Source organism: Penicillium rubens, assembly GCF_028828025.1.
Source record: "Penicillium rubens strain IBT 27055 chromosome Unknown utg000001l_segment0_segment0, whole genome shotgun sequence".
NCBI lineage: Eukaryota > Fungi > Ascomycota > Eurotiomycetes > Eurotiales > Aspergillaceae > Penicillium > Penicillium rubens.
Genome location: NW_026890599.1, coordinates 4858761 through 4885954, shown reverse-complemented (window position 1 = coordinate 4885954; position 27194 = coordinate 4858761). Strand labels below are relative to the sequence as shown.

Below are 27194 nucleotides of genomic sequence, written 5' to 3'. Positions count from 1 at the left end.
TATAGGAATCAAAACCACGAGAGAGAAATCCAAGAGCTAATCGTTACTTTCACTCTTACTTCAGAAATGTGTGGGCCAGGATTGGAATGCTCGGAATAAGTACATGAGGGACTAATGGCCGTCTAGATTTCTCCATATACCTCCGCAACCTCACTTTACAAGATATATATTGGTCAAGGCGATTTCGAGAACGACTGTAGGAAGTTGGGCGTTGTATCTTCTGGCCTTTACCTTTCATCTAAACCGGGCTTGGTTGTTCAAGGTCTACCGTTCGAAATTCATGCAATTGACACTCCCTTGCGGCCTATCTATTTCTCCCGATGTAGATACTGTCGAGGTATTTCTGAGTCAGTCTTTGGGTGTCCCAATAAAGCTGAAGTAGTGTCTCGCTCATAACGAACGTTTGTCCTTAAAGAGAAGCTCGCTGGTCATTCCCAGAAAGCAAACCTCCAACGTAGCGAGGGACCCCTTCCTATATAAATGGATATTGTTGAGGCTACGAAGAGAGAGAGATAGATGAAGAAGAAGTGAGGTGATGAGGAAACTATGGAAAGAAGCTGGTATATAAGCTAGCGATATATAACAAACAGACCGAGCTAGACAAAGGCTCAAAGAGCTCAGTCTGCACACAGAGAGACAAACGCATACCCTGTATGCATTGCATGTATGCATGTATGTCAACAGATATGGTGATCTAGATCTAGAGCCAAGGGCGTGTAGGCATGGACCTAAGACCTTTTCTTTGATACCTAGGTAATAGCATATTCTGAGCATTTTGTTATCAGCTGCCCGGGTGGCCTAGTGGTATGATTCTTCTTTTTTTTGGCTTTTTCGTTTTGTATTTTATCTCTCTTCCTTTTCCGAATGTAATCTCTTGCAGCTACATGTTACCATAGGGGGGAAAATGAGAAAGAAACTCTTATATTCAGACTGGTAAAGCAGAGGCCTTTTGCAGACGCCTGCATTGGCAAGCAAGCTGTTGAATGCCTGAGGCATCACTATGTGATAGAACCTAAGTTACTATTTTGATAGTTCTCTCTCCCCCCCCTTTTCTTCTCCATCTTGGCCTAAATGGACTTTGGCTCTTAGTAGCTTGGCCCCTAAATTCGTGGTATATTTTGTACTGTTGATACGAGGTGATAAAGGTTGGGGTTTGTAGCCTCAGGGGTTAAGCAGGAGATCAGGAGTGACGCTCTTATTGGCTGAGGTCAAAATTTGATATATGTAGTTCTTTCCGTTTATATTTCTCGCTGCTTTAAGAAATTTACGTAGAAGCATTTAACCGACCGAAAGGACCATGTCTTTAACGATATTCAGAATGATTGTGTGATGCGCACGAAAAGAGGGCGCTTAGGCATGTGATAGGAAAAATATGACGGCCGAGATCACTCACTTCAAGCGCTCAAAACATTTCGGGATTTTCTGGTAAATCCTGCATTACACGGTGCCTGCAGCATTTGAGACTATTATATGTGCTCCTGGAAGACTGCAATGATAACCAGACGCTCGACACCCCCACTCGAAGACACCCAGTTGTTGAGTGAGGGCTCGCCAGCCACCCCCAAGTCAGACAACCAGTCGTACTGGCCAACTATTGGAAGCAAAGACCAGATACCAGGATGGCTACGTGACAATGACTATATTTTGGAAGGCCACCCGATGCCCACATTTTGTTACAAGCGATCTTTACGGCTGTGGCGCTGTCTACACATGGAAACAATGAACATTTGGACCCATCTTCTGGGCTCGATAGCTTTCATTACCGTTGCTTTGACCCTGAATTGTTTCGTCTCGGTCTCAAGAGACTTCAATTTCACCCGCGGCGATGTATTTGCTTTCGGATCTTTCTTGGCCTCGGCAACCATCTGCTTTGGCCTCAGCGCTGGATTTCACACCCTAAGAAGCCACTCTTACAACATCCACCATCTCTGGGGCAAAATGGATATACTTGGCATCTGTTTTCTCGCCCTAGGAGCTGGTACCTCAATGACATATTACGCGTTTTATTGCAGACCCTTCTTCCAGCGGATGTACTGGGGCCTCAATCTCTTCTCGGCAGTTGGCGCTGCCATCACTTTGTTTGACACCGGCGGTGGAGGCAACAAGATGAGGACTTTACGAGGAGGGGTTTTCTCCTTGCTAGCTATCTCCGCCATGCTGCCTATTTTCCAAAGTGTGATTGAGTTGGGCTGGACGCGTGCGAGTAATGAAATTGGGGCTGGGTGGTATCTCGCAGAGGCACTCTCCCTCTTAACCGGAGTGAGCGTTTTTGTCTGTCGGTTCCCAGAGAGACTGAGCCCGGGCACCTTTGACATTTGGGGTCATTCGCATCAGCTTTGGCATATGTTTGCTGTGCTCGGCAGCGCTTTCCATGTCGTTGCTTTGCTTGTTGCATACGATTATCGCCGAATGCACAAAGTCTGTTGAGTTGCCTCACATTGCAATCTATCTGGACTACTGTGAGTTTATCCAGAGCTGCCAGCATAGTATGCTTTCCAAGTCGGAAGGTTCCGAGCTCGGCCTAGATATACATGTGATAGACCAGACCAGACCGAATTATAGCATATATAACAAACAGGTAATAGACTATGCAAGTAGGTCTTAACCTATGGAGGGAGACGAAGAAAGACAGGATTTTGCTCCGGCCCAAGGTGACTCAGGATGTAGATATTCAGCCCCGCGAGGGCAAAGGTGAGAATCCCATGTGCCACCAAGAACAGATAGCCGCGTCGGTAGGGGATTCCGTGGTTGGAAGGCGGGTATTCATTGATATCTTGGAGCCACTCGTCTTTTTCTTTATCGGATATTACCGCGAATATGGCTCATGATGGTCGCGTGTTGAAGTTCGACCAACGCGAGGCGGTTTTTGAGCTGTAGATAGACCGGTAAACCGTGTGTCATAACCGTGGTTTTGTCCGGGTTATACGACTGCACCTCCTGGAGAAGACCGTGCAAGGAATCAACACAAGCGCCAATACATTGCAGCTGAATGTAGCCGCGGTCCTTCATCCGTTATATGTACTGATTTTGGACGCGATGTGATGGAATAAGATTTGCTTGCCATGATGTTGGAAGAGGTGCGTGTGCGTGTCTTGGAATGGCTGAAGGCTGATGGGAGGCTGGTTCACGATATATCGATAGTTGACGAATTTTGTGTCTTGGGTTTCCGCGCCTTCCACCGAGTTGAGTGCATCATCTTCGTCTGCCCAGGGGATCTTTGACTTGCTGGTGGCACGCAGGGAACAAAATCTTGAACTGGGGGGTCGATGATCCATCATCCATCGCAGGAGGTGGTGATAGAGGGGGCCATCGTCATCGATACGGACTGTGATGGCGAAGCGATCGAGGAAATGCTCTGTCGAAGACGTGCTTGGCTGAAGACGACATATAATGCAGGAACCTCAGTGTCCAGGCGGGGAGAAAATCTGGATTTATCAGCTTCATCACATCAAATCCAGTGACGTCTCGGATACTTTCCAATCGAATGGGAGGATTGATCCCAAGGCCGCCTGCAAATTTCCGACTGACATTAAATTATGGCACGTCTCTGTTCTGTTATGACAGGGATCCATCTGATTGATTTCCCGTTTGTCAGACGTCACATGCTTGCTAGCTAGTATCCATGGATATTAGCTAGTGCCTCGCAGATAGATAATTCACCTTCTTCTTCTCTCTCCTTCTAGCCTTTGCTACGAGATCATTTTCCTTCAGCAAAAAAAAAAAAAAAAAAAAAAAAAAAAAAGCTACAGTGATTAGCCGCTATACATACCTAGGAGCGGAGAATGGCCGACATGACCACTAAAACATATGACAGAAAGTGCGGGACATCAATTCCAAGGTTTCAATAGTGCGGAATAAATAATCATAGCTCTGTATAAGGAAGGCACGGAGTACTCCATATGGTCTCGAGGATTATCATGAGATCCCAAGGTTTGATCAAAAGATCTTCTTTTTTTTTGAACTGCGCTTTAATGAGATTCTGTGCCCCTTGCAGCTCTCAGGCGACTTCAAAAACAAAAGGGGTACTGTACTGTGCATACCCGTACCTAGATAGTTTCACCATTCGGGAATTTCCAACTTCTACTACGTACGGGACGCAGTATATGAGCTCAGTAATTCACGTCTTTGTCATCGGAATGAATAAATATTGAAATTGAAGAATCTTCCAAGGCTAAAGAGCGCAGTTGTCTCCATACCTACCTAGGTACTTAGGTATGGAGTTAACTTCCAAGGCTGATGCATTTTTACTGTGGTACGTGCATATTGGGGCTAAACTTAGACGGGCAACGCTAACCATAAAAGGAAGTACAGGCTCTCAGTTTCCAAGGTTCCAACCTTAGAAGGTCCACTCTATACAACCTTATCTCTATCATGTAAACAATTATTACTGCAGAGGTCTAGAGAATATGGAGTAGATATTTGTATTTAGCGTAGAGCTGTGTTAGCCCATGTTCATTCTATCATTTTGTTTGCATTAAGCACGTGAACGACTGATTATGAAAGTGGCAGTGGCTGCATTCTGGGACCCTTAAAAGAGGAGGTTCCGCAATCTGCCGCAATAGCGCGCCAGCCACCTCCACGTTCATGCAGTGATCATGACCAATTTTGCTTATATTTAGAGTCTCAATTTGGGTTTTGACGGGTACTCGACGCCGTGTGCTTTACTGAGACCTCGCCATGACCTACCCCGCCCGAATTTTTGGGCCCGGTCTGAAAAATCGAGGTCGTGATGGGGTCTAGGTCTCGTACAAGGTCACTTTACTGGGGTTTTACTGGTTCTCACTTTATCCTACTGTGGCTGATTTTTATTAAGGCAACTAGGCAAAGAAGATCGGAATGCCGTCTAATCGAAAGTAAGTGGTAGCCTCAAATGCCTCATAATGGAGTCGATCAATCAAATGTTCCATTTACTTATTCTTAGTCACAACGAAAGTCAAATCGAAAGTCCTCTACCTACAATATATCTATGTGGCGTTGGGCATAGAATGCAGTCGGTTGGTGGCATGTTTCACTTATCACAGCCTAACAGGGGCCTGCACCATAAGAAGGATATTTCGCACTTAGGCCAGAACACAGTGTCCTCATTTTATCTTCCCTCCATAACCCTGTCCAGGCTTAGTTTCCTCTCCGATGTCTACAAGGATACTCCGTTTGCCCACTCTGGTCCTTGCGATCCTTTGTCTGGCACTTGTTGATCAGTGTCAAGCCACGGCTTGCGCTGCTGTGTGCCAAATGGAGCCGCCAAGTTGTCCATATGGTCAGGTAAGATCTTTTATTCTCGACAACCTATTCTTATCTCGATTATATACTGACCATGTCTTTTTACAATTTCTCAGAGAGCCTCAGGGTCCGAGGTGTGTAGTTCAACTGACTGATCATTTGCAACCTGTACAATGTTGACTCGGCTTGTCCAAACAGGGCTGCTGGGGCTGCTGTCAGCTCTTATAGTGCCACTGCACGACTATGGTAATGATCTGTAAGTTGGCAACAAGAGCCATACTAGGAGCCGCCAGTTTCAAGTGTAGCACGAGCCTCTGACATAAGTCGTTCATAGAGCCGTCTTCGGAATGTTCATGACTTAAAAGGCATACACAATATCAATTTGTGAATTAGTTAGTACCTATCGGAGTCTCTTAGGTTATTACAGACTAACCCTTCAGTAGTTTAATTCATCTCACATTGCGACCATGCATTGCCGTTAGAAGAAGTGTCCAAGCATCAGTTTATATAATTGGTGCCGAGAAACCGCCCTTGACCCATATTGGTGCGGCTATCAAACAGCAGCCAAGTAAAACCACAGGTAGGCTACGTGAATGCACGCTAGTTCCACGCAACGCCATTGCACTGCCGTATGCATCCTACCGCTAAAAGGCTCCACTTCGAACGAAATGGAGAATAGTTGCCCATGAGATTATTTCCGTTTCCTGTCACTCGCTTCCTTCATTGACAGGCCGGTTGCATTGGGTACGACCAGCGCAGAATTTCTCATGTCAATTCGCGTCAATCTTTGCTAAGACGTTCACTGTCTTGTATCTGTACCTCATTAGATGTTTGATAGTTCTCTATGAAGTCTTACTTCTTATACGTTTGATTGTTCGTCCGTATATGTACCCCTTAATCTATCACAGACAGCATAAAGATATTATTGCCTATCATACTAAATGCAGATTAGAGGTCCCAGAGAACCGAGGTCACTGTTTGGGACATTTCTTCAACGCCGGTGGTCTCCGGTGGCCCTAGAGTGATTAGTGCCGACCCCGCAATTTAGTTCGCGAATCATAACCCGCAGGAAATCATCGTGGCCTTATCTCCTGACAAGGCCTTGCATAGTCTCTTCTTTTTTTTTCTGCAACATCGGCTAGCTTCATGGTAATGTGACCCGATGAGGAGGAATCCGCCGAGACACGAAACTATATAATGGGGTGCAATTTTCGCCGACTTCAAGAAATAAACATTCCATGAACCAGTTTATACTGCGACTCACCTAAAGCCTTTCCTAAGAATGGTCTCTCTATCCAAGATTGCTTTTGTCACCTTCGGTGCGATCAATGGGGCAAATGCGTGGGGTGCGTTGGGCCATGCGACAGTTGCTTATGTTGCACAACATTATATTTCATCTGAAGCCGCATCATGGTAAGTACTTCTAAAGAATTTATAAAAGCCATAATAGTCAATGCTAATGTATTTCAAGGGCACAAGGAATTCTCAATGACACTTCCAGCTCATACCTAGCAAACGTTGCTTCTTGGGCGGACAAATATCGCCTCACAGACGACGGCAAATGGTCAGCCCCATTGCACTACATTGATGCCATGGATGACCCGCCAAAAAGCTGCAACGTGGACTACGAGCGCGACTGTGGAGATGAAGGCTGCTCGGTCTCTGCCGTTGCCAATTACACTTCGCGTGCAGGCGACGGCCGACTTAGCACTGACCATACGGCCGAAGCTCTGAGATTCCTCGTGCACTTCATTGGTGATATCACGCAGCCATTGCACGACGAGAACTACGAGGTTGGCGGAAATGGCATCGACGTCACTTTCGACGGCTACGATGACAATCTCCACTCGGATTGGGATACATATATGCCCGGAAAGTTGGTTGGCGGCAGTTCGCTCACCGATGCGCAGGGATGGGCTGACAGCCTGGTGGATGAGATTAATTCCGGCACCTACAAGGAGCAAGCTAAGAGCTGGATTGAAGGTGATACTATCAGTGACGCTGTCACTACTGCTACTCGATGGGCGTCGGATGCCAATGCCTTTGTCTGTACTGTTGTCATGCCGGACGGAGCTGCTGCTTTGCAGACTGGTGATCTCTACCCGACATATTACAACTCCGCCATCGGGACGATCGAGATGCAGGTTGCTAAGGGCGGTTACCGACTAGCGAACTGGATCAATCTGATCTACGAGCAAAAGGTTGCCAAAGATCTGCTAGGGAAGTCCGTCAAAGGGTCCCGAGATGCAGCTCCTGAGACCGAATTTATCCGCGTCTCTCCTCGCGAGCCTCGTCAAATGAGTCGTGCGAATATGGCTAGAGCTGCTATGGGAGGATCTTGCTGCACCTCAGAAGGACGTGAGCATAGCCATTGATCGGACGGAAGTTGTGGAGAAAATAGATGTTATGGAAATAGATGTTGTGGAAATAGGTGTTGTGGGAATATGTGTCGTGGATCTAGCTGCTTGGGGCCAGCAATCCGGCCTTTATTGTTTCTAGGACCACTTTGATATACATACAGATATATCTACATCCATCTTCCACAACTCGTAGTTACATAAGTAATGAAAAGTATATGTACAGTCCAGTCACATCCTGACAATGAAAAGCTGTTAGTGAATATTAACAGCTCAATTACTTTTACCCCCTCTTTCATGTTCAATTTGAGCCTTCCAGACTTCACTCATTCCTAGCATAAGACCTCATCTTTGGTCCTTCCCACTTATGCCGTCCGCGAACAATCCAATCCACACAGGCAAATAATATAACAACCCCAAGCACAGGCCCGGCATAATTCATATTTTCCGCGGTAACCGGCACAGTAGCCGGGAATGGAAGGAAGATAACGAAATAAGTGGCGAAGAGAATGGCAAGAAGATTCATCGGGAGGCCGAGTTTCCCTAGACTAAAAGTTCCCCGTGGAATATCCTGGGGCGCCGTGAAACGCTTCAAGACAAGGAGTACGAGAGGGATAAGATAGGAAATATAGAGACCGAGCGTGCTGAGCGAGAGAATGGCGTTGAATGCAGCCGTAGACCCAATCTGGATGAACGAGAGCGCGAAGATGCATGATGCAACTAGGAATAAAGCACGGAGGGGGGATCTTGTAGGTTGGGTCGACGACGGCAAAGAAGTCGGAGTAGGGGAGTCCGTTGTCTCGAGCGAAAGCCCAGGTGAGACGCGTGACGGAGGCGAGGCCATTGAAGAGGGCGATCCAGCCGGGTAGCATGCCCATTGCCATGAGGACGAAAGTGGCTGCCTTGGATCCGGTTGCTTGGTAGGCGATTGTAATGATGGGGTAACCTGTTGGGCTGGTGACTGCTTCGGTATAGTCTCCCATGCAGTAGAGGATGGCGGTCAGGTAGCTGAATGCGAGGGTTCCGTTGATTAGGGTGCCATAGATCATAGAGCGGGGCACGACGACGCTTGCGTTTTTGACTTCTTCGGCCATGTGGATTACGCCATCGACGCCTGTTGGTATGGATTAGATTCGTTCAATATTCAGATAGTGGAGGGACATACCAGCCAGGGGGGTAATGACACCAAGAAGGCCGATGGAGAATACAACCCCGGAATCCTTCCACCCGCTCAAGCCGCCGACAAAAGTGTCCCAGACAAATGGATCGGGATTTCGAGGGGCGAGGATAACGAAGACAGCGATGGTGACGGGTAGGAAGACGACATGCATGATACCCGCAGCAACTTCTATGCCTCCCAGAACACGACGCGCAAATATATTGATGATTATCGGTACGATTGCAACCGCCCACATGAGCAGTGTCCCGCGCCATCTCACAAGCTCATAGTCAGGGTGCGCCAGCACGATCATACCCTGTATCTGGGTACCGATTAGGAATGGCGCGATGCATACTAAAGCTGACCAAGAAAAGACCGTCAACCAACCTGGTGTGTTTAGCATGCGACTATGAACGAAGGAAAATGCTGAGACATGCGCTCACCCTGGCAAAAACTGATGAATCGACGACCGCGGGGCGCAAGGATATAGCTCCATTGATATTGAGCACCCGCAGTTGGGTGTCTGTCGGTTTTGAGGTCAGCGCAGTCACATAGCGATCACTTTTGCACGTACAGAGAGGCAAGCTCGGCTAAAGAGCATGCGATGGCCAGATTACCCACGGTGCTTAAGATAATCCCATAGACAATGGCTGCAGGACCGCCATTGTACAGCCCCGCGAGCATACTACCACCGGCAGATTCCCATGTGGCAAGTAAGCAAGTGGAAAATGCGACCGATGAGAAGAAGTTGAGATATCTCTGTTGAATGATTAGAGTCTGCGCAGGTGAATCGAACGCTGGATATGTACCTCCAGTTGTTGTTTCTGTCGAAATGTAGCGCTCTCATAGGCATCATTCCCACTCCCTGCTGGCACTGATCGCACAGCGCTCCCGCTCTTCATTTCCATATCTTCCTGCATGTTAGAACACGACCGAGGACAGAAAAGTCAGAAAAAAGAAAAACGATAGAAAATAGACCAGTCGGCCTGAAGACGGCAAGAAGTACCCTGGTCCATCTTTGCCTGCTCATTTCTGTAGACAGAGACTAGACAGGGGGTTTGATTGCGCAATGAATGCGAAACAAATAGTCGACATCCCATACGCAGGTTGTTGTGCCGCGTTGGAACGGGCCTGTTCGCTCCGGCGCAAACCCTTGTCACTTGCATTCGAATAACAAGACCGGTGCTGTCTAGTGCTGTCTAGTGCTGCTTAGTGCTGCATCTGGACTCTCCGGAGATCCTCGGCCCCACAGCCATGGGGCCCGAGGACTCAAAAGGCCACGACTACATAAATAGCCACTGTTGTAGTAAAAGACCGGTGCTTTCACTAGGTAATGTCAGCAGCCAACTACAAAGCGAGGTTAGACTGTTTAAATTTGCGGTACAGGGGTCTGTCCGGGTGCATGGTCATGGACAATGCTATTGACGGGAAAACCCCGGACCTACTGGAGTGGTCCCAGACTATTCGGGTGTTACTCCGTAGATATAACCGGGTACTGACAGGGTTCGCATTCTTACACCAGATGACATGCGACGGTGCCAAGCCAACACCTCCGGCCGCATGAGCAGGGGACTCAGAGAAACAACTTTAGTCGCAGGGATGTGAAAAAGCAGAATTTTATTATATGCTGGAAGCTCCGCAAGTTCTCAAAAACTTTGAAGTCGATGTCATGCGATGGAGCAAAAGAACGCCTTCCAGGCGCTGTCAAGCGATAATCGCGGTGGTATTATCACCTTGACCTCGGTATCCCTTCTGATTGTGGCCATAATCTTTGTGCTCGCTAAGGTCGGTTCGGTGATTTATTTCAAGCAGCGACGGACATCAGTCAATACTCCCATCTGGGTTGCTTTGACTATTGCAATTGTTCAAGTCGTCGTCTTACAGAAGGCTGTTGACCATGGACTGGGAAAGCACCAGGACCGGCTTAGCGAAGGCGATATCCAGACATGGAGCAAGTTCGCCTTCGCTGCTCATATTCTGCTTATCATTGTCTTGTCGCTTTCGAAAATGTCGACCATCCTGCTGGTTTGGAAGCTCACGCCGAGTAAGAGCCTCCGTCGCAGCTGTGTTGTCACCGCTGGTATAGTTGTCGGGTGGTCGATATTCGCAATGTTGAGTATAGCTTTCCAGTGTGAATTGCCGGATCTGTGGCTATACTCCCCCCAGCGATGTGCTGGAGAGGTCAGTAAACACCCGGAAACCGGGCCAAAATTGACATAGCACTTCATCTAATCCCGAACAGGGAGCCCTATTCTACCCGATCGCTGTCTTCAACATCCTCACAGAGATTATGATTGTTGTTCAGCCGTTTATCATGATGCGGAACGTCCAGATGGCCTGGCACAAGCGGGTGAAGATTCTGTGTTCCTTCTCTTTGCGCCTAAGGTATCTTAGCACTAACTCTAGGAATTATTCCTTCGAATTCAACAACTCAGATACTAACCTATCACAGTATCGTCGGCCTCGGAATCGCCCATCTAGCCCTCATACCTTCATTCGTTCACTCAACCGACGTCTCCTGTCTGTGACATCCCATTCCCCTTCCAACCCAGAAGTCTCATGAAATTGATCTGACAAATATATAGGGGAAATTGTCATTTGGGAAATCGTCGGGCAGACGATGATGCTTACAGCCGTCATAATCGCTTGCGTCCCAACCCTCTACCACATCTTCGCCGGCCTGAACTCTGGCCTGACCACAACCCAGATCCCCGAAGGGATCGGGCTCGAGCTCCCGCAGACTAAGGCCAGCGGGAGTATCAACCAATCCTCCTCTGGAGCAAGCCAGTCGCATTTGAGGTCGCGGTCGCGTGAACGCTCGAGGAAGAATGGACGGTCAATGTTTGATGGATGGGGAGGTGGGACCGGGGTTGTCACTAGGGTTTCATGTCGGGATTCAAACCAGAATGATGAGGGTAATCGGCAGTCTAATTCAAGCGAGGGGACTGAGAGTACGCGGCATTTGACGCAGGGACTCCAGGGGAAGGGAGCCGTGCTTAGGACGGTGGATATCACGGTGGAGGTTGAGGAGCATCATCGGGACCGGCTTTGAGGGGTATGTACAATATGGGTGCTCGATACCTAGTGTCGCGAGTGCGTTGATAAGCAAGGGATCTCTTGCATCTATTTTGCATTGTTTTCAAAGAAGATAGATGCTTACCGCTCTTCCAGGGAATCTCTATCAGTTCGAAGATCCAAAGACGCTCAGCATCCACATCATCAATGACAACCCTGTTAAGCTATCAGCCTGGGTGTAATAGAGGATGCTCTCTGTTAACCTAGAAGACGATGTTCCGGTTGTTTGCTACCTAGGTAGATACCTACGTGCCGGGTCTGATGAGCTGCATTCACCTGCTTTGACGTATCTACGCGCCCCGTCACCATTCGCGTGCAGCACATGCTCCTTCCTTTTCTTCTTGTTACCTCGTATGAGTTCCGGAAGACCGATGATAGTCCAATGTATCTCGTCCAGGCCGACCCGCTCAATGCGGAGCGTCACGTCGCATAGGCTCGCGCTCTTCCCCCGCTGAGCAGCGCCAAAAATACATTTGCCTGGATTTTATTGCCGATGGGATTATCTTCAACCACGGCACTAAACATACCTTCTCTATAATAAGCTCACTGCCAGGGTATCTGCTCTCTCCACGCTATTCCCACGCCGTCTTCTCCACTACAAGCTAGTCTGGTCCCCACGGCCGAGACGAGCTGTAGTGTCGATGTCCCACCATCCAGCACAGCCCCTGTACCGCCTTATCCGCTTCTGCAGATCTCAATTATGCCTTCTTTTACGAGTCAAAGTTTTTACTTTCCACACTCTCTATCTCGCACCTTCAGTCTACCCAAGAGCACCTTTCTTTGATTACCTCCACACCACAATGGGAAAAGAAAACTTCATCCGACAAATCAAGAACTCTGCTGAATACAAATTACTTGACAAAGTAGTCAAGGAAGCAGTCACAGTTCAAGATGCAGCCCGAGACCTCGTCAACATGACCATGAGTGCACTTTCTATTCATGGTCCAAGAAAACAAGGCGGGATTGGTCTCCCAGATTACAACGTCTCTCTTGCAGTAATGGAGCTCGCTCAACGCCTCGAGCCATCCAAACACACCAAGCTTGTCGAGTTTATATCTCATCTCCAGAAGCAAGTTGCCATTGATCCATCGACAAACGAACCCCTGAGGGTCCAGGGCAATACCCTCTGGACAGACATGCCGTCGTTCGGCTACACGGAGCTTGAGACGTGGTACGAGTTTGGTGGCGATTACAAAGGTGATTCATCCTCCAATTTAAACAATCAGACCGCTAACGCATGTAGACCCATGTGATGAAGCGCTAGATTCTAAGCAGCGAGATCGCTGGGCGAATCTCAACGCTTTCCTCGCGCAGCTCACTCAAGCTGCAGATATTCATTATACACCTCCTAAGGAAGAAGTGCGATTTTCTCCTCTGGACAAATCACTACGGGCCATCTGGACTACGGCGATGGCACTTGAGAACGAGCGCCCTCTTGCGTTGCTGGGAGATACGGCGGCGATGGAGGCTGCTTGCCAGTGGTTTATCTACGCTGCGGAGCGGCTGCGGGCGAATGTGCTTAATAGTCGCACGTATCCTGAGGCGGCTGGCGCTGGGCCCGGGAAGAGGTATGAAGAGGAGGGCTGGACGGACTATACACGGGAGCGATGGAGAATCTGGGAGGAGGCGCTGAAGGAGGCTAGAACTAAATGCCAAGACGAGCGGATGTGGAAGCTGATTGATGATGCTTTGGCGAGTCTGAGAAGGGGAATGGCGAACGATTAGTGGATAGATCCATTTGTTCTACTAATAATACTAAAGAAGGCGATTCACTTCGTATACGGTTATAGATTAAACAGAGTACTATATTATTGGGAAGGGGAAATTATGTAGGACGCTTCGTCAAAATTGTGATGTTTAGAACGGGCACTGGTAGGACGGTCTGTGTGCGATAGATGGAATAAGTCGAACTTCATTAGACATGTGTCGGCCTATCGTACATTGACACCTCTGACGCTATATGTCTCTTTCTCCCTGAGATTTTGGCCAAAGGACACTAGAAGTTCATCTGCTGTTCGTACTCCTCTGGCGACAAAGACAATAATTCTGCGTGCTCCTCTTGCGTGAGCTTCCTTGGACTGTCCTGGACATTATCTTCCACCGAAAGCATTGCAAGCCTCCTCGTAGCTTCATAGATACCAGCACTCCGACGAGTCTCAATTACGCGGTCCGTAGTAGTATCGGGGTCAATGTCAACTTCTGGCAAAGGGTCGGACCAGATAGTGAAGAATAGCACACCTGGTTCCTGGATGAAGCTGGGCTTATCAAGAACCACTGTGAAGTAGTGATGGGCGTACGGGCGGAAGGAATAATCACGCGAACCCTGAGGCAGTGCCCGTATAAACGTTCCTGAGCCCGCCTCGAATTCATGGGAGGCACCGATATCAAATCCGTTGGGTGGCGAGGATATGAGGGAGGATAAGGAGTCGGAGTCGGGAATCCGGAACTCAAAGTACATTGATTTAGGGAGAGGGAGATGGGACATGATGCCTGCAGTGAATGTGCGCGCGGTGGTTTCTAGGACAGCGGTTCTTTCCTGTTCGATATGCGCGAGGAATTGCACGTAGATGACGTACTGAAGGTCACATTCCCCGTCCGAAGGGTTGTTTGTGACAGTAAGAGTACTGTTTTCCGGTCCCCATGTAAGTCGAAGTACCTCTGAGTCAATAGACTGGATTTCTGCCATTTTCTGCTGCTCCAAAGCCTCCTGGACGTGTTGCAAAGTCGGGGTCTCCTCGGACGGTGAGGGCGGGGGCGGTTCATGGAGTCCATAATCAATTTTCCCATAAACGTATGTCGAGTAGCGGCCCACCATAAGATCTTTCATGTCAAAGCCGAATCCGCTCTGATCTGTCGTAATATCCACATTGATGTCGCGAATTTCGGAATCAACTGAAATACCCCACTCCTTGAAAGTTTCAAGCTCAGTCGCCGGCCCGCCAAGACGTTTTATCATTGGGAGCTTCTTGACTGCTGCTGGAAGGCTCCGTTCGAAGCTAATCCACCAGGGACCCGTGCCGTGGTCATTGTCACGGAATGCACCTTTGAGATAGCTCTTGGACGTGAGAAGGAAACAGAATCCTGACATGAAGTGATCCTTGAAACCAGTTCGCATTGTGGGGATCAAAGGAGGGAGGCTTTCATTGTCTTCACCTTCTCCCTGTCCAACGTGAAGACGCTTGCGATAAGCAACTTCGTGACGCTGATGCTCCACGCATGCCAGACCATCCTCTGGGCTGTATGAGTAGATCTCCAGAAAAGGAAACTGGTCGAATCCCGAGAAGAAATATTCGTATAGCTTGTTGAACTCCTCTGGCTGGATGGGGGCCGTGCTATATATTTGGAGTCGGTACGCCTCAAATTCCTCTGACTCTGGTTGATTGAACTGGCTTTCAGAGGAAATCTTCCCCAGAATGACAGTGTTGCCTTCATGATCGGCATATTCCCGTTGAATCCATCGTCTAGGTGGGTCGGATGGGCCACGTGCAATCTGAGCTGTTCTTGCCATGATGCTTAAAGTATAGGAGAAGGTCGAGGTGATTGAAAACGGCAATGGGTTCATAGAGTGGGGGATTCAGGCCAAGTATTATACTGACTGACTGGTCGCACGCCAAGAAATGAGAATATGACGATCTGCTTCTTGTTCCCACCATCCCAGTCAATCCTCATATAGCGCTTTTAGCTCGTTTAGTTTGTTTTTTGTATTGCTTTTATGGCAAGACTCATACACCTATCCTCTGCCGGTAGTGAAAGTAAAAAAGCGATGCGTCCGCTGTCGGCCTCACAAGATTGGGCATTACTACTACTTAATAAATCCATATTCAGAGAAAAAAGAAACACGGAAAAACGACCACCGTATATGCACCGTCTTCTCTAGAAAGCACACAAGACACATCTTTTTGGCTTCGAATATCTGATCGAAAGGGTGATCTGATGTTGCAGAGGAGAATCTTATATTGACAAATTGGAGCAGAAAATCCTGATCGATCGACTTCTGCACTCAGGTACTCTTATATTTATTTCCAATCCTAATATTCAAACTTGCTAAGGGCTTCGTTATCGGGCCACATAACTCGCATCTGCTTCTGCTCTATACACCCCTTTGAGCTATGAGGAAAACACAAAACTCTGGCCTCTTGACACCTCTGATCCAACCATTCAAGCCTCGCAACATTCTCCGGCTTCCTAAGCTCGTAGTATTCAAGATATATCACAGTCAATTCCGGGAAGCTCTCTGAGGTAGCCAATTCTGCTAACTGATCCATAGCTACCTCGAAGCTTTCGCCCTCGCCGAGAGAAAGAAATAATGTTTCCAACGAGGACGGAAGAACATCCCGAAGTTTTCGCAAAGGTAGCTTGCGCTCATCAAATCCAACAAGGTTGGGCAAGGAAATACAGATAAGTCTCAAAGCGGTAAAATCAGCAAAGGAGCCCATCCACTCGTCATCAGTATCCATATAGGCTCCATCATAAGCCTCGACCCAGATAGACTCCAGCGTCGATTTCTGGAGCGCAAGCGATTCATAGACTTTCCGCGGCTGAAAATCAGTCCCGGAGACCACCCCTCCACCATGAACAAGCCGGAATGATTTTAGTGCTTTGCAGGCTTGCACCCATTCCTGCATCCCCTCCGCAGCATTGCTTTCTTGGAGGTCGATGTCGGTTATATTCGAGCACTGTGGTGAGAGGGTGGCTCGCTTCGGAGACTCGGAGTCATCCGATTCGGGCGCAAACTCATCGTCATCGTCATTCTCATTCTCGGCCAACATATAGCAGCCCACTTTCCGCATTGACGGGAATTTGAAGAATGCATCCATGTAGTGTGATGGAAATGCATTTTCTGAATCGTGCCAAGCTGCATAGGCTTCCTCAAGATGAGGAAATATCGGTTCCGTTCCGATAGCGGCTTTTTGCAACATATCCACGACATAATGTGAGCCGAATGGCCAGGTGAGGTTGAGTTTCCGCAACTCCTTCAATTGCGGAATAAGCAAAGCCAGCCAAGCATCACTGTTATGCTGTTCGAGATCTTTCAACCATTTCGATTTTTCTTCTTTGGAATATCCTGTTCTTTCAGCGACTAGTTGGTGTACAAGTTTGTCATCAAATCCAACTCTCTGGGCGGATTTTCCATTGTTGTCCTCCTCGGTTTCCCAGCAGTTCACCTTCAGGGACCGGACATAGCTAGCCAGTCTCGGAGTTCGGGTGATGGCATATAGGAAGATGTTGGTTGTTTGGTCCTCACTTCGCCTCCCGCAAAGAGTCACGTCGGTGTAGAGGCTTCGCTGGAAAACAGTGTGCAGTCGACGTGACGTGGAGACCAGGCGATAGAGAGCTTTGCTACCGAGACCGCATGCAATTAGATGGAGTATTTCTGGGGGTAGATCGTTAAACATGACTGCACTGGTTACCTGGAAGTAAACCGACTCGGCACTTGAGATTTTTATCTTTTCGTATCGTCTTCGTAGGGTCCAACTGGGCGTTGGCTTGGCGTAGGCAGCAGCCGGGGTTAGCCACTTCCGCCCCATAGCCTGAATCAGGACAAAGAGGAGAAAAGAAGGATTGATTGTCTACAGACAAACAGAACTAGTCTGTTAAATGCTGAGTGACGGCCTGACAAACCAGGCATCCAGACAGATATCTGATCAACAATTATCTCCGTGTCCCTCCTCGTTTTCATATCCAAATATGAATTTATGTGGTAATATGCGATGGTCCTCGAGGTATAGATGTTTTGTCTTAAGAGTAAAGCAAAACAAAGCAAACACCAGCGAAGTAAAAGAAGGGACTCTTTATCTTAGGAGCGGGCATAGGCTCTAGCCTTTACAGTACATTAGTCCCTACACTTCCTAGAGGCCAGAACTTCCATGTTCCCACCTCTCTCACTCGGGTCCTATAATTCTCACCTACATTATAAAAAGAAAGTATGTAGAATAATTATGCTCGTATGTAGTCGACATGGCCGTTGAAAGGAATTTAAATGTAAGCGGGCTATAAGAGCGCGATACGTATACCCAAATAGGCCTAGTTGGGTAAAATGTGATTGGCTCCACATGAAGTAGCCTCTTGGCACCTGTTGCCTCGGTCCCTTCACTACATCCATTCTATACCACAATTGCATGCATAATTGTGCTCAAATCAAGGAGAAGAATGGAAAGGTCACTAATGACTAACACTGCTAGTGCCTCTGTCTTTGGTAACCCGCTGATCTCTACGAAATTTGTAACGGATCACGCAAATATCCACCTTACACTCCGTTCCCGAGGTTGACGGTTTCGCTTATTTGTACTAGAATGGGCTAAGTCGACTTTGACACGCTTTAAAATCTCCGAATCAGCAACCACGAGATGAGACATTCCAACTGTTTCCCTGACATTTAGTTGCGCGTGTCAATATGGCTGAAAAATCGAAGAGTGCAGAGGAGCAAATCCCTGAGAACATCATTGTTGCGGCTGATCATGGCCGGCTCGATCTTGTCACGGCGCTCTTAGAGGGCGGGGCTGACCCGAATACCGTCGACGAGGTCGGGACTTCCGCTCTTCATAACGCAGCAAAAGGGGGCCATTGGGATATTGCCCGCCTGCTCCTCGAGAAAAATGCATCACCCCGGATTGAAGACGGCAACCGCCGAACTCCACTCCGCCTCGCTGTGAAAGAAGGTCACGAACGGATTGTTCGCTTGTTTCTCGAGTGTGATCCTCCTACAACTGAGACAAAAGCCGAAGCATCTAGACACCTTCGCGTTGCTGCATCTTTTGGCTTTACAGGAATAGTCAAACTCTTTCTGGATTACGGTGTTCCGACCCTGGGCGCTAATGGGCAAGAAACGGCGCTGCACTTGGCAGCAGCAAGAGGCCATCCTGACGTCTGCGATCTTCTCCTAAAGCACGACAAGTCTTTGAATCGGTCACTATGGTCCCGGATCGCCGGACCCAGTTTGGAAGTCTACGACGAAGATTACTTGGGAAACATGCCTTTTGCGTACGCAGTTGAAAAGGGTCATGAGCAGATGGTGGAAATCTTTTTACGCCATCATCCAGAACTGAGCAAGTCTTCCGATCGCCACAACCAGCTGCTTTTCCATAATGTTATCAGGAAAGGAAATATTGAGATGGTTCGAATATTCTTGAATCATGGCGCGGATACTGAGATGAGAGACAAGTACGGACGTCGCGCCCTTCATGAGGCTGTCACTGTGGAGGACATGGGGTACATCACTGGGGCTACAGAAGTGATCCATCTTCTACTTGCCCATGGTGCTATAGCTGAGGCAAAGGACAAGTATGGCAGCACCCCTGAGAATTTCTCCAATAATCCAAAGACCAGAATGGTATTGCGTAACCATGCAGCCGCGCATTCGAAGGGTGATTCATTGCCGACAGCATCGATGGCTTCGGCTCCACCACCTGAGTACAAGGTATGAATAGTCGAATCGAGGAGGAATGCCATGCTTTGAAACAATCATACCAACAAGCCCTGAAACAATCGTACGATGAGCTGGTTTCCTGACAGAGTAGCCCAATACCTACGGAAGCAGTAAGGAATATACTCCGGGAATTCCGTTAATGCGTATATAATTGCGATTTAAAAGCTATCCCAACAGCAAGAGACCTGAAATAATGCCACGATGCAGAATATCTCGGTACCGAGGTTACAATACCACCTACGGTAGCCCTGAAATGAGGCTAGCGCATATGTCGTAATCCTGAAAATATTACACCACGTGCAATATATTGGGAGACTTTCATGACGGGGGGTGATTCGGAGGTATTGCAGCGGACATGGACCGAAGAGACAAAATGTTCCGGAGTCATGAGGTACACAGCATTGAGCCCGAAGGCCTCGAGGAATGGACTTGAAAAGGCCAGCCGACGAGGGAGTGACGTGATATACCACATTAGATCTTATATTACCTGCAAGATATATGTTAGGACTTACCTGTCATCAAAGATCGAACCACTTCGACCCATCGACATCTGAGCACCGCAGGCATATATTGTAGTTGCCGCAGCCATAGAAGAGGTAATGAAAAAGAAAAACCATAGCGACAGGAACAACATCCGTAAGACACTCAAGTTGGTGGGATTTAGGGGACAGTATTTGCCGTTTCAGTCCCATAGGAAAGGAGGTTGTGGTGCGCTAGTTCTCCGGCACTTCTATTCTAAGCACTGGCCAAGTGACCGATGCGATGGAGATCATCACGGTCTGCTGTCCATGATCGATCACCACGTGCATGATTCTGACAAGAGTTAGCAGACAATCTTCCAAAGTAGTTCTGGAAACACCCACCTTTTTTTGCTTTTGGTATATAACTACAAGTTATATACAATACATACTTCTTTTTTTTTTTTCCTTTTTTTTTTGAGAGCAAAAAGAGTCGAGAGAAAACCCAACCCAACGAACGGCAACCCGGCGAAGGCAAGAGTGAAATATCAAACGGCGTTAGGATAAAATATGTGCTTGTGGTCACGGTTTGGCATTCAGGGGCGCGAAACAGCAAGTCCACCATCATACTGAAGAAGCAGAATCCACTAGCCGAAGCCAGATGCCGAGAGTATTCCTACGGTACATGACTCAACGATATACGTCAAGAGGTCTTTCAATTTATTCCTGTTAAGCAGCACACGATTGAGATCTACATTTTGTTAATACTGGAGAAACCAAATATTTATGGGTTCTGCCCACCTGGAAGGTCTATAGCAAGCCACTAATCATTCATGCTTGTTATTAAAGTGTCCATATTTAGCCATGAGAGGCTCAAAGTTGTCGAAAGCAGGGTATCCAACGGTGACAATGCAACCGTTCTTCCCTTCTTTCAGAACTCGCCTGTTCAGTGCACACTTGCACCAAGAGAGGTGGATTCATTAGAACTGTAGTAGGGAGATCTAAGATGATCCGGATGATCGAAATAAGCATGTAGATCGATCTACCCGATCGTCAAGATATATCTAGATCTCCACAGTGACGTCAACGGATTTTCCCTGTTAATTCCCTTTGTCAAGGTCTATTGGCCTTTGTCAAAGATTTAAATCCATTGAACACGACCGAATTTATTTCCCTAGACTTTTCGTCCTGTATACTCCTGAGAGCCATTTTGAAGTTCCACTGTCGTGTAGTTCCTTTGGGAGCGGTTAATTTTTGAGTTGCCCGACCTTTTCCAACATACTTGGAAACAATGAGATACATTCTTGCACACGCCCTTGTACAGGCGTCACTTCTTTCAGTTGCCTCCGCTTCCCCGGCTCCAACTGCTTTTGCCAACAACGTCGCCCCGCCTGACCCCGTCATTACACCTTCGCCGGTCGAGCACAATCCTTCTCCCATTGTTGGCCGAAACATCTTGAGCGACGTTCAGTCGGGTGTTGGCAATGTCGTTTCAGGCGTTGGGTCTGGACTCACTTCAGGGGTCGCATCTGGAGTGCCCAACTTTTTCCAGGGTTTCCCAACTGGAGACGCAGTTGTGAGCTCCCTCGGATTGGACAGCTCCCAGTTGAAAGCATTACCAACGAATGTGTTGAATATTGCCCCTTACGCCAACTGGACCAACTCAGGCTGGAATGTTCGCTTCCATGGAAATGTTTATAAGCAGCCAAACATCTCTGTCTCAACCTTGAACGATTTGGCCGATGTCTTCCTCGTCAACACTAGTATCTCGGAGCTACCTGAATCCCAGCAGGCCCAGGCACGTAACTTGACTGCCGAGATCTTTGTTGTTCAGCAGCCAGATGTTGCTGTGGACAAGATCCACCTGAAGCCTGTGGAGACTCAGGGATCAAGCGGACAGGCAGGCGGTGGTGGATCATCCAACACAACAGGTGGTACGCAAGACGTCACTCTGCCTTACAACACAACAGCCCAGGGTGATTTCGACACATTTGTGCAAATCGATAGAAATGGTCTTACTGCGGGAAATGAAACCTCAGCAGTTCAGAGACTGGAGACTCATGTTGAGGGCGCTAGTATCGGAAATGCCACCGCGTATCTTGTGCCTCCAACCGGACTCACCATCCTCTCTGACATTGACGATCTTTTGCGTGTCACCAAGATCTATCAACCGGCAGAAGGATTACTCAATACTTTCGCCCGTCCATTTATGCCTTGGGAGAATATGCCGGAGATTTACCGCAACTGGTCCACCAGCCTCCCGGACACTCATTTCCACTACCTTGCAAGTCTCCTCTGTTCCCGTTTCTTGCCTAACATACTAACAGTTATTCTAGGGCACCACCCCCGAGCAAATTACCAGAAACTACATGGAGTTCATCTACAACAACTACCCAGGTGGCTCCTTCGACACCCGTCCTCTCAACTTCAGCGACGTCTCCGCCACCCTGTCGATCCGCCAGTTCCTATTGCAAAAGATCTTTGAAACCTTCCCCGAGCGCAAATTCGTTCTGGTGGCAGATACCAGCAATAGCGATGTCATGCGCGACTACCCAAAACTAGTCACCGACTTTCCCGGGCAGGTCCAATGTATCTTGATTCGAAACACCTCGGCAACGGATCCGGACAGCAAGTTCCCATACGACACATCCGGATTCAAGGACTTGAAGCAGTCCATGTACATGTTCTTCGTGAACCCCGATGATCTGACAAACCTGGATATTGAGAATGGACAGTGCTATAATGAGTCGATTCCACAGAACCTGACCTTCGGCTACCAGGGGCTGCCACTTGGCCTAGGAAATACCCTGTCTTCAGTTAACGGGTCAACAAAACGCACCGGAGCTGCTAGCGGACTGGTAAACAAGAAATCAGCTGGTGTGCAGGGCCTCATGGCGTTGGTCGCAGCGGTGGTTACGGTCACCTTTATGTTTTTGTAAATGATGTATGCTAACTAAACGGACATTTCAATTAAGTCTTTTTTGGCCGACGTGCATTCTAACTACCTACATGTAGGTAGTGACTTGAGGCAGAACCACGTCCTCAGCACCCCTTGTCAACCTGTTGCTTAGCTGATCAGGCATCCATAGGTACCTAGGTGACAGTAGGTCTTTCCTCACTTCTCTCTCCTTCTCCCGCCTGTCCGCCCCTTCTGATAAGGACTGTTACAACCTGCCCCTGGATTGGCGAGTTACACACTAGGCCAAAAGACAACTATATCTGAGCGTTACGCTCAGATATTCCAGGCTCCGATATATATAGTGCGTGTCGTGACAAGGGCTCACATACGTTGCTCCTTCATGCGATCACCATTGTAGTGAGATCCCTAGAGGTTATGAGCTCCCACCAAAGTGATAATCTTTGATTCCACTGCACTCTCGGCTCAACCTCAACTTGCTCTCAATCTCACCTCACCTTACAGCAAATATCGTGACTATTCTATCTAGATGAGAGCCTCTACTTAAGGGAGCCATACACGATGGCCCAAAGGATCCCCGTACCATCTACGTTTGTTTCGCCAACACTCCCAAGCGACCAAGATCCCGTGTCGCCTCCGCCACCGAAGCTCCCCCTCAAGACTCTGGCCCAACTCGCGGAGAGCGGATGGCCACTTTTCTTCCGAGATCAAGATCACCAAGGGATATTGTCACCTCTGTGAATGGGTAACAGCTTGCACCGAGCTGTGCTGCCGTATTCTTTCGAATGAAGCCCTAGAACGGGCCGACCTCGTATCTAGGGAAACACCATTCTTTCCGCAACATATCCTACAATATCGGCCGCAGACCCGTCAGCTTGGGTCGTTCATTTTCAATTGCTATGTCTTTAATTATATATGCAAAGGCCTATGAATGCAGCAAGCATGGCTGACAGCAGTCGCTCCACAAAAGAACGTGGAAAGCCCGAATCCAAGTCCAGCACAAGTCGCTAGCAGAGTACGTGTACATGCACCCATTGAAAGATTGCCGGGGAGTACTAACACAGATCTTAGGAAATAGTTGCTGGAAACTAGGAAATCGACTTACAATGCCCGGACAACATAGCATGCATCCGGATTGAGCTGCACTTGGTCGAGAACCTTAAGGCAAAACTGCTAATCGAGATGGACGCAATGGGCCATGAGGTCTTCCGCCTGAATTCTGACTCCAAGACGGTTAAGACCACATCTTGCATGGGCCTCACCGTACCCATCTCCATGCACGCAAAACATCACCACGCAGGTCAGCGTGCGGTTTACTCGGCCGCTCACGTCGTCATCCCCCGCGATCTATTACGCATGTCCCTGCTCGCGTGCGGGCGCCACTGAGGTAGCAGGATAACCTGTCAAACTTAACGCCTCAGGCGTGAGACATCTTCGCTCATTAAGTGTCTTGAGTTGCTCCACAAAGCTAGCGCTCTTCAAAATGCGCTAGAGTACCACTGCAGAGGAACCGATTTGGCCCAATTGAATAAGTGGCGGAATCAATGAAGTTGATTCAGAAGTACGGACCCTACTTTGGGAATGATCATGTGCTAGAAGCCCAGATTGTGGAATTCATCGCAATATTGCCACGCGCGACAGTAAGCAACTCATACTGACTCGTACTTTGGTCCGGAGAGAGCGAAGCCACAAGCCGCGTCCGTGCAAAACAGATCATACGAGCCCCCTACATCGAGCATAGTATTGATGGGCAGACTGCCGACTTTCACAATCTTCGAGCTATTATCACAGGGCTATGTGACACGCCCCAAAGACCATACCAGCCAAGCGGGGCAGAAGGGGTACTCAGACTTGCATACGTACTAGTGTCTGTTTGCACAACAGCGAGCCAACAATTTCTGGTTGTGCAATGCAAGATGCAAGAGGACTGGTCTGGAAACGCGAACCTCGACCTCAGACGAAAGTACAACTCGATCAATATCTTTCTGCAGTCCACAGCACCCGGTATGTCAACCTAATGTCGGTGTATGGAATAGTCGCGGTGGGCATGTATATGCGTGTATATCAGTACGACGACGCAATCAACAGTGTTGGAAGCATTGTTGATCTCGGGGTCCCTTACACTGGAGAGAGTGAAATGCCATAAAGACGCCCACAACTAAGTCTTCGTTCGATACCTAAGACAGCTGAATGGTATAGAATGCCAGCACATTTGTCCTATAATCGACTTCTTGTCCATAGATTAACTTCCAATTGTCATATCAGACCCTCGAAATTTACCAAGTCCTTCAGCAAAGGAGAGACAATGTTATCAAAGACACGCTCCACGAGCCTTTGCTCATTGCACAATGGGGTTATGCCAGACTAGTAGAGGCAGCTATGAACGGCTTCTGCATAGTCAATGTATCCTGAGATCGTTTGTGTTGGGGATGAACGTGGCTATGGAATGCAAGTCCTATGATATTCGTTCTCTGCCGGATTCGGCCAACCCAGCACCGAGTGGTGTTCCGACATCTCCATTAGGAAGGGAAAGAAATTAATGTATTGATGCTCAACTACTACGTGTCTGTTCTATATAGGTATCCCATTCTTATAAACAATATAGATACATAAAGGGTGTCTATTCTTGTAACAGTAGTATCGAACTCTTTAAAGACTTTGACATTGACAATTTGAAGGACGTGGCGATAAAGGGTATTATAAATTTTATGGCAGGTGTCCACTCCGATTTCCCAAGCTATTCTCGTGGAAATACTGTGGCGTGCCTGAGGGACTAGGCATCATCGGCGACTGCAACTGTTTAGATAGACACATATGCACACACTCTCTTGCCTTTCCCCTTCTCCTTTCCCTCTCCATTCGCTTCGCTTGGGATGCAACACAGACTTCTTATCGTAGAGACTTCCCCTGCAGCTCCTTCCCTAGAGCTACCTAGAAGCCACGTGCAGGTCCACTAAATTTCCGACATGGCTCTACACTGACCCAAATATGTCCATGTACGTGAAAGAGCCCAAGGTTGCAATTCAAAAATAACGTCTTCTCACAAACCAGGCGACTCCCAAAATAATAGAAAAGAAAGCAACGACCACTACCAAACTATCCATCCTTACATGGTCCGCTATATAATTAAAAGCCCTCCCGTCCGACCCATGCCACGACCTGCCCGCCTTATGTTGTATCACCGCTGTTGTATATCCATCATCTAACAAGCCCAAGTTGTTTTGGAGGGTACCGTATAGCCATGCGTACTTTCGAAATGCCGCCGTCACCATCGTAGGCCCCGTGGACCAAAAGACTCGCAGATATGGTATAGGGATGAATCGAGACGTCGCACCGCCGCGACGCTTGCCCTCGTATAGCGCCCACAGGAGGAATGGAGATCTAGGCTCGGCCATGAAGAAATGGTTGCTCAGCCCGAGGGTGCCCGACACTGGGGCGAATATGGCCTCGAGGTTGAGACTTTGGAGGCATTGGATTTGAGTAGCCGAGGTCGGGTAGACGTCGAGGTCGGCATAGATTCCTCCCTCTGCGTGGATGACGAGCAGTCTGGCCATGTCGGCTCGTTGTATGTTTTGAGGATACCCTTCATACGTCGATAGAAGCCAAGGGTAGCTTCCGTTGATGAGTTGGAGGATGACATCGTCTGTCCAGAGTTTGATTGTGTAGTTTAGCGGCTCGAGAGCTTGCTTCCAACGGTCGTGTGATGCGGTCATTTGTGTAGAGTAGGTTCGGAGGTCGGTTGTTTTCCATATTTGATGAACGACGTTAGGGATTTGTGGGACAGCAGAATGGGAGTCGTTGGGGTGTTCAGAGTCAGAGTCTGATCTAGCGCACGCGGTGATTACGTCCATCGAAGCAGACAGGTCGTCGGGATTGGAAAAGGGGTTTGCGAAGTCGAGCAGGTGAATTCCGAAGATGAGAACGAGAGACAGAATCCCGACAGCGATGAATCGTGTCCACCGTCTCCCTGATATAATACCCATTATAGCTTGTTGAGTGATATAACACGGACTATTCCAGCGCCAAACACATGGAGCAGGAAGAACCGTCAATGAAGCGAAGACAGACTCGGAATGAGCAAAGAGTAGGGTCTGGTAAGAGACTACTGAGTACGTCCGTCCAAAAGAATGGAATAATAGCATTGTGGTCCGTCATAGAATAAGGAGTGTGTGGTTAGGTTTACGAAACATTACTGTATATGCCGTACGTGCTAATATTTGCTCCTAATGGTCTAGCTAGCAAAGTCACTAGAATGGTCCTGGATAATGGTCCTTCTAAGAGCACTTGGAGCAATATCCTATGCACTTCATGTAACTTCATTGTGTGGCGACCATCTGATTAGAAACCCTGATCAGATATCTAACTGCAGCTCTCGCTAACATGCAAGCAGGATGTATAATACCAGAACATAAGTCGTAAACCCATCGCAATACCAAATGAGACAGTCCTCTTGGCGCAGCAACCGACAATGTTCGGCACACTGTCCCGCCCCGTGTCTCCGCGATCGGCAGGATTGTGATGATATATTAGAAGTCCCTGTAATTCGAACACTGCTGCCTACCTAGCATGTGCTAGCAAGATA

At 48.2% G+C, this 27194-nt stretch overlaps 13 protein-coding genes across 13 annotated transcripts; 9 read left to right on the top strand and 4 right to left on the bottom strand.

The window, feature by feature from the left end:
• Window positions 1-1710: 1710 nt before the first annotated feature.
• On the top strand, window positions 1711-2427 carry N7525_001904 (hemolysin III family protein; the record flags this gene model as incomplete). Its single annotated transcript, XM_002557444.2, has 1 exon — window positions 1711-2427. The coding sequence occupies one exon, from the start codon at window positions 1711-1713 to the stop codon at window positions 2425-2427; it is 717 nt and encodes a 238-aa protein (XP_002557490.2).
• A 4075-nt stretch (window positions 2428-6502) lies between these two features.
• On the top strand, window positions 6503-7595 carry N7525_001903 (S1/P1 nuclease; the record flags this gene model as incomplete). The annotated part of the gene is made up of 2 exons (XM_002557445.1): window positions 6503-6633; window positions 6692-7595. The coding sequence occupies 2 exons, from the start codon at window positions 6503-6505 to the stop codon at window positions 7593-7595; spliced, it is 1035 nt and encodes a 344-aa protein (XP_002557491.1).
• Window positions 7596-7899: 304 nt separating this feature from the next.
• Window positions 7900-9656, bottom strand: N7525_001902 (putative GABA permease; the record flags this gene model as incomplete). The annotated part of the gene is given in 6 exon segments (XM_061212091.1): window positions 7900-8262; window positions 8273-8691; window positions 8743-9123; window positions 9180-9259; window positions 9311-9495; window positions 9546-9656. The coding sequence occupies 6 exon segments, from the start codon at window positions 9654-9656 to the stop codon at window positions 7900-7902; spliced, it is 1539 nt and encodes a 512-aa protein (XP_061071317.1).
• Window positions 9657-10410: 754 nt separating this feature from the next.
• On the top strand, window positions 10411-11788 carry N7525_001901 (uncharacterized protein; the record flags this gene model as incomplete). The annotated part of the gene is made up of 4 exons (XM_061212090.1): window positions 10411-10917; window positions 10979-11121; window positions 11189-11256; window positions 11322-11788. The coding sequence occupies 4 exons, from the start codon at window positions 10411-10413 to the stop codon at window positions 11786-11788; spliced, it is 1185 nt and encodes a 394-aa protein (XP_061071316.1).
• A 211-nt stretch (window positions 11789-11999) lies between these two features.
• N7525_001900 (uncharacterized protein) lies at window positions 12000-12244 on the top strand (the record flags this gene model as incomplete). Its single annotated transcript, XM_061212089.1, has 2 exons — window positions 12000-12048; window positions 12078-12244. The coding sequence occupies 2 exons, from the start codon at window positions 12000-12002 to the stop codon at window positions 12242-12244; spliced, it is 216 nt and encodes a 71-aa protein (XP_061071315.1).
• A 367-nt stretch (window positions 12245-12611) lies between these two features.
• Window positions 12612-13536, top strand: N7525_001899 (DUF3632 domain-containing protein; the record flags this gene model as incomplete). The annotated part of the gene is made up of 2 exons (XM_002557448.1): window positions 12612-13008; window positions 13055-13536. The coding sequence occupies 2 exons, from the start codon at window positions 12612-12614 to the stop codon at window positions 13534-13536; spliced, it is 879 nt and encodes a 292-aa protein (XP_002557494.1).
• Window positions 13537-13807: 271 nt separating this feature from the next.
• Window positions 13808-15319, bottom strand: N7525_001898 (uncharacterized protein; the record flags this gene model as incomplete). The annotated part of the gene is made up of 1 exon (XM_002557449.1): window positions 13808-15319. One exon carries the CDS (start codon window positions 15317-15319, stop codon window positions 13808-13810), a length of 1512 nt encoding a protein of 503 aa, XP_002557495.1.
• Window positions 15320-15839: 520 nt separating this feature from the next.
• N7525_001897 (uncharacterized protein) lies at window positions 15840-17207 on the bottom strand (the record flags this gene model as incomplete). The annotated part of the gene is made up of 1 exon (XM_002557450.1): window positions 15840-17207. The coding sequence occupies one exon, from the start codon at window positions 17205-17207 to the stop codon at window positions 15840-15842; it is 1368 nt and encodes a 455-aa protein (XP_002557496.1).
• Window positions 17208-18205: 998 nt separating this feature from the next.
• On the top strand, window positions 18206-19234 carry N7525_001896 (ankyrin repeat domain-containing protein; the record flags this gene model as incomplete). The annotated part of the gene is made up of 1 exon (XM_061212088.1): window positions 18206-19234. The coding sequence occupies one exon, from the start codon at window positions 18206-18208 to the stop codon at window positions 19232-19234; it is 1029 nt and encodes a 342-aa protein (XP_061071314.1).
• A 1752-nt stretch (window positions 19235-20986) lies between these two features.
• On the top strand, window positions 20987-22634 carry N7525_001895 (phosphatidate phosphatase App1 family protein; the record flags this gene model as incomplete). Its single annotated transcript, XM_061212087.1, is given in 2 exon segments — window positions 20987-22021; window positions 22032-22634. 2 exon segments carry the CDS (start codon window positions 20987-20989, stop codon window positions 22632-22634), a joined length of 1638 nt encoding a protein of 545 aa, XP_061071313.1.
• A 1160-nt stretch (window positions 22635-23794) lies between these two features.
• On the top strand, window positions 23795-23998 carry N7525_001894 (uncharacterized protein; the record flags this gene model as incomplete). Its single annotated transcript, XM_061212086.1, has 1 exon — window positions 23795-23998. One exon carries the CDS (start codon window positions 23795-23797, stop codon window positions 23996-23998), a length of 204 nt encoding a protein of 67 aa, XP_061071312.1.
• A 530-nt stretch (window positions 23999-24528) lies between these two features.
• On the top strand, window positions 24529-24758 carry N7525_001893 (uncharacterized protein; the record flags this gene model as incomplete). Its single annotated transcript, XM_002557452.2, has 2 exons — window positions 24529-24616; window positions 24649-24758. 2 exons carry the CDS (start codon window positions 24529-24531, stop codon window positions 24756-24758), a joined length of 198 nt encoding a protein of 65 aa, XP_002557498.2.
• A 627-nt stretch (window positions 24759-25385) lies between these two features.
• N7525_001892 (glycosyltransferase family 32 protein) lies at window positions 25386-26595 on the bottom strand (the record flags this gene model as incomplete). The annotated part of the gene is made up of 2 exons (XM_061212085.1): window positions 25386-25402; window positions 25845-26595. 2 exons carry the CDS (start codon window positions 26593-26595, stop codon window positions 25386-25388), a joined length of 768 nt encoding a protein of 255 aa, XP_061071311.1.
• Window positions 26596-27194: the final 599 nt, after the last annotated feature.